Source organism: Theropithecus gelada, unplaced genomic scaffold (assembly GCF_003255815.1).
Source record: "Theropithecus gelada isolate Dixy unplaced genomic scaffold, Tgel_1.0 HiC_scaffold_2345, whole genome shotgun sequence".
Classification (NCBI taxonomy): domain Eukaryota; kingdom Metazoa; phylum Chordata; class Mammalia; order Primates; family Cercopithecidae; genus Theropithecus; species Theropithecus gelada.
The window spans coordinates 1-5,785 of record NW_020258806.1 but is presented as its reverse complement, the minus strand read 5'-3'; the positions used below and the strand labels follow the sequence as shown (position 1 = coordinate 5,785).

The 5,785-nt window shown below is 52.8% G+C and overlaps 1 protein-coding gene across 1 annotated transcript; it reads right to left on the bottom strand.

Annotated features, from left to right (window-relative positions):
• Nucleotides 1-154: 154 nt before the first annotated feature.
• LOC112617542 (golgin subfamily A member 6A-like) lies at nucleotides 155-4,380 on the bottom strand (the record flags this gene model as incomplete). The annotated part of the gene is made up of 8 exons (XM_025374293.1): nucleotides 155-303; nucleotides 458-563; nucleotides 707-813; nucleotides 909-990; nucleotides 1,089-1,140; nucleotides 1,442-1,488; nucleotides 2,347-2,427; nucleotides 4,338-4,380. Coding segments are annotated over 8 exons (667 nt in total), but the record flags the coding sequence as incomplete, so codon positions are not given.
• Nucleotides 4,381-5,785: the final 1,405 nt, after the last annotated feature.

Below are 5,785 nucleotides of genomic sequence, written 5' to 3'. Positions count from 1 at the left end.
CAGCCTCTCCTCCTGCTCCCACAGCCTCTCCTCCTGCTCCCACAGCCTCTCCTCCTGCTCCCACAGCCTCTCCTCCTGTTCCCTCAGCCTCTCCTCCTGCTCCAGCAGCCTCTCCTCCTGCTCCAGCAGCCTCTCCTTCTCCAGCAGCCTCTACCTCCTGCTTTCTCAGCCTTTCTCCCTCTTCCCGCAGCCCCTCCTGCTCCAGCAGTCTCTCCTCCTGCTCCGAAAGCCTCTCCTGCTGCAGCAGCCTCTCCTGCTCCCACAGCCTCTCCTCCCACTCCCGCAGCCTCTCCTGTTCCAGGACTGTGTGGAACAGTTCTTTTAAAAACTAGACCACGGGCTTGGAAATGACTTAATCTTTACTGACCGAGTTGGATATTGAGCCTGCCCCTTGTCCTTTTAAGGGGCACTGTGTGGAATGGCCTGGGCTCCCCACATCAAAACTTCTCATCTTCACCATCCAGTCCTCGAGCTGCTGTGTGGCCTCCGAGCTCTGCGTCCAGTGCTCGCTCCCCACGGTGCCCCCAACTCACCCACAGCAGCTGACTCACCCCAGGCTGCCTCTAACAACCATACACAAAAGCAGCGAGAAATGAGCATGCTGCCTTCTGGGCAGGACACTGCATCCTGCAGAAGGGACCTTCAGGCTCACTCCTGCATCTGGGAAGCCAGGCTGCCAGGGGACGGGGCAGCTCATTGGACTCACCCTGTCCTCTTCCTGCTGCTGCATGGAGACAGCAGAGGGAGTCTGCTCCAACTCTCCAATACGCTGCAAGGAATATTGCAGGTGGCTGGTCAGATCCTTGGATTCTCCTGTAATGAAAGAGGTTGAGATGGGGCCCAAAGGACTCCCCCTAAAGACCTGTCAAAGTGCTAGGTTGAAGGATAACAGGGTGCCAGATTCCCACCCTCGAAGGGAGTGGCGGCACGTTTAGTATGGTAAACTGTGGTCTTCAAGTCTGCCTTTTCCAACACGAGGATGTTGATTGTCTGGAATTGAACCTTTGGGAGAAAAGCCAAGCAAGCACTGAAAGAGAAGGAAAGAAATTCTTGGGAGGACAGGAGAAAACTCCACACCTTTCACTCACCCCTAACTGCTCTGTTTGTGCTTTGTGTATTTCCATAGTTTGCTTTCTTTTCCTATAGGAAGAGGAAGACCGAGCTCTTACCTGAAGGAGACAGAGATGGCACAGCAAGAGACATGCCCCCAGCATGCCACCAATGCCCCAGGACAGGCCCACCCATGGGACCAGGTTACCGGGGGATAACCTGGAAGGATGGGGTAGAATCTGAGGGGTGAGCCTTCTTCCCCAGGCTGGGAGTGGGCGACATGAGACTGGCACCTCTACATTTGAGTGCCTCCCAAATGTAGCAGTCATGAGTTTCCCCCAAACCCAGCATTTATATTGTGAGAAACAAAAACAAAAACAAAAACAAAAACCATGTTACTTCTTCCAGCTGATGTTCCACTTGTTTCCTCTGTTGTTTCTGTGGGGAGAGTCAAATTCAGGTGACTGAGGGGGGCCCCCTCACCTCTATTCCCCAGACCAGGAAGTGGTAGGTGGGGGCCAGGAATGGATTTTGAAGGCAAAGTTCTCAGGCCCAGTGGCAACACGAACTGGTCAACTCTCCTCAAGCTCCCAAAGACAGAGGATTTGGGTCTTTGTTGGTTTTCGCCAATAGCCACAGAACTCAAAATCTGAATCTGGATTCTCTCGAAAGGACAGTAACATAAACCTCTAGAGATGGAGTCTGAGAAAGGCCCACCCTTCTGCCAGCTTGTGATTTAGAAAGGTGTGTTCATTCAACAAACATTTACTGAGCACATACAAGCCAGGTACGGTTCTTCACAGCAGAGATACAGGACAGAAAAGGACAGACGAGAGCCCTTGGCCCTGAGGTTTCCATTCTAGGGTCCCAAATCTCGGACTCTCAGAGCTAACAGAGACCTTTGATACTCTCTACCTCCTCTGGAAACATGAGCCCAAGGAGGAGAGGTGGCTTGTCCAGACTCAAGGGCAAATTAGAGACTGAGTCAGGGCAGAAATACGGGGCCCCTGACAACCAGTCAGACTAGTGCTTCCCTGAGAGGTGACAACTCCAGGGTGTGTGTGGCAAGGACTGGAGCAGGGATGTCTGAAGCAGAGAGTCAGCAAAGAGGGCAGTGACAGAATAGCCATGCTGCATGCTCCTTGCTCTGGGGTCCCTACACGTGAGGCCTGGGTGCCCCAGCTCCCCATTTGCCCTTGGCACCAGGGTCCCTCAGCCCCTTTCTTCAGAGCCCCAAGGGGAAACTAAGGCCCAAGATTGGCAGCTTGAAATCAGGAGACTCCACTGGACTCTTACCAATGATTCTACCTTTTCATTGAGTTGATTGATTGTTGCGGAGCTTGAGTCCAGGGCTACTTCCAGTTCTTGGTACCGGCTCTGAGGCGCATGCAGAGAGGAGGAGTTGGAGGAGGACTGCGGGGAGAGGTAGAGAGAACAATCATTAGGGCTGGGGTGTGTGTGGACTGTCTCAGTTGGCAGAGGGGCACCCAGCTCCCGCTGTGAGAGGAGGTTGGAGGGCTGGCCTGCAGGGTCACTGCACCCTGGCCCAGGGCCTCTTACCTCCAGATCCTTCAGGGTAGCAGATGATGCAGGGGTAATAAAAATGAGAAATTCAAAGAAACAAAAACTTACATGGGAAACATCTCTATATGGATATAGAGAAAGTATAAAAACAGCAAGAGACCATGCACGGTGGCTCACGCATGTAATCCCAGCACTTTGGGAGGCTGAGGTGGGTGTATCACTTGAGATCAGGAGTTCAAGACCAGTCTGTCCACCATGGTGAAACCGTGTCTCCACTAAAACTACAAAGATTAGCTGGGCGTGGTGGCAGGTGCCTGTAATCCCAGCTACTCAGGAGGCTAACGCAAGAGAATCGCTTGAACCCGGGAGGCAGAGGTTGCATTGAGCCAGGATTGCACCACACCACTGCACTCTAGTCTGGGTGAGAGAGTGAGACTCTGTCTCAAAAACAAAACAAAACAAAAGCCCCAAATCCCACATGCCTATATTGTACATTATTCTCAAATTACTTTTAAATTTTAAGGTATGACTCACCATTTCCAAGATGATAAAAGATGCTGGGAAGGAAAAAAACCCAATCAATCAAGCAGGTGAAGAAGCAGACATAAACAGGCTGAAGGATAATGGCAGCAACATAAAATAAGCCAGAGGCAAAGTATCCCCCAAACCAGAGAAGTCTCAGAAACATGCACGGCTGGAGACAGCAAGCCAGAGAGGGGTCCGGGCACTGCCTCACCTTCCACTTGCCCAATGCGGGAGCACTACCCCACTGGAATGGTGAAGGTTGGACACCAGCACCTTCAGAATGTCCTGAATCTACAGGAGGTGACAAGAGAAAAACAAGGGCAGGGGAAGAAAGACAGAAGTAGCTTAGAGAGAAGCAAGAAAGTCAGGGTAGGAGGAAGACGTGGGTTCAGGAAAACGAAATGCTGAAAAAGAGCAGAGGAGATTGAAACCATGGCCTGTGCCATTCTTCCAAATGGCCACCTGCGGCCTTGCCAGGGGCGGTAACAAATAGATATGTCACAGAGTGGAGTCACCCGACCAATGCAGCTCTTAATACGCTCACTGGACCCCTTTCCTCAGACCCAGGACATGGGCGATGAAGCTGGTAGAGCTCCAGACCTCCACCTCCATTAAAAAAAACCCAGACTTCTGAGTAAGGGTTCACTTGAACTAAGGGGACTCCAGCTGAAAAACAAGTTGGAAAGACACTGATCTTATCCAGTATCATGTTATAGAGGAGAAAACTGAGACCCAGGGGAAATAGTGATTTTTCTGTGGTCACCCAGCAAGCTGGTGGCAAGTAAGATCTTCTCTTACTCCTAGTGCCTGGGGCTCTCCTCACCACACGCTGGGGCCCTTTCAGTGACTCCTAAAGGGACAACTTGATGGCAAGTGGCTGTTTTCATTGGTCTGGCTACCCTTTGAAACTGGGGATGAGGAAAATCAAAGAGCAATGACCACTTCCTGGGTGTCCTGTGTGTTAGCAGCAGGCCATGTACTAGGGATTCACATAAAACAACAATAACAAATTTCATTTAAACTTCACAAATGGAAGTCAAACAATACCACCTTTATTATACAGATATGAAAAGAGAGGCCCAAAGAGCTCAAGTAACTTGCACTAAATCATATCCTAAGCAGACAGAGAGGCAGGATTCAAACCCAGAATTCTTTACCAGTACCCAGCAATCTTAACAATTGCCCTCTACTGCCCCTTGGGCCCCCTGTCCCCAGGAACCTGGCCAGCCAAAACTCACATCCCCAGGTGAGTGGCAACCACCAGAAATGGTTGTCTCAGTCCTTGGATATGCAAGCCCAAAGAGCCCAGGGAGGTCAGGCTTGCGGGGGCAGGAAGTAAGGGCTGAGTCTCAAGCAGGGAGCCCCAGGGGTCCCCTGCCCAAGGTTACCCTGGGGTGACTGTCCAGGATAGGGGCTGGGCTGCTGAGGGGAAAGGGCTGGCTAACAATATTTTGGTGGGGAGAGTGCAGAGGCACCAGGGGGGCCCAACCCGGTGTGCCTCAGGAGTGGCACGGACTCTGGCAGTAGTCCTGCTGTCAGAGGAGGTCTGCAGGTGGGTTGGGGGCTACGACCTGGTGGTTTTTACCTTTTTCTTGGCCGCAGTCAATTTGCTCTGCCAAGTTTCTTCCTGAATGGTGGAGTGGGGAGGGAGGCGGGGTTGGGGCCACATCAGTGCAATCTAAACTGCTAAACACCTCCAGTCACCTACCAGGTAGCTGTGCGACTAAGCCAGAGGAGGGATAACCAGGACCGCACTAGAACACAGAATAGGGGCATGGCCTCAATGCTCCCAAGCCCATTGGTTGATGAGAAAGATGAAAGGGAAAGGAGGTGTGGCCAGGCAGCAGCGTGTCCAGAGGACCTGTGGCATCACAAGGAAGGCTGCCCATGCAACCACTGGCCCCTCCCTTCTCCCAGAGTGGGAGGGGCCGGCTTTCGCTGGGTGTCTGCTTAGCTGTGAGACTATTCACACTGGTGGTCAGAGTTCCTTTCCAAGAAGACCTGAGAGGCCACTTTTCTGTCTCCTGCCCTGGACCCTCCTGTGCCACTGAACCCTCTTTCCTGAGGGTCTCAGACCCCAGGGTTCAGGAGGTGGCTGAGGAATGGACTTCACAGTTTCTTTCCTGACTCCTCACAGCCCTGCCCCAGACCTCTCCTTCCCAGAAATCACCTCCAAGGGCCCCTATACAATGCTCCCCACAACCTCCCTCTCAGAACCTCCCCTTTCTAGAGGGTCCCTACCCTGATGCTGGGGACATATCTGCCCCCTTTCCAGTTGGATCCAGTCCCAGGCACTCCTACTTCCCAGCTGCTCTTCCTCCTGCACCCACACAATACCCCTTTCTCTCAGAGTGGGCCATGGGTCTAATCAGCCTTTCCCCTCGGATTCCTCTCCTTGACTGAACCAGGACTTACACAAAGTTGCCACGGGGCCTTCTGATCCCCTGCGAGTATGTCTTTCCCACCCCCCATCCTCGCCCCCCCACCACCCAGTCCCCATCCCCGACCCTCCCTCTGTGTGAGTCATTGCCTCTCCTGGCCCTCCTCTCCATCCCAACAGCAGCTGATCCCCCCTCTTCCAGGTCTTCTCCCAGCTGACTGAGGACCTCCAGGTCATTTCTCAATCCCTCCCCTTCCTTTCCTCCTGCCCACCAGTCTTCAAATAAGTGCTGTCCTGTCCTGTCCT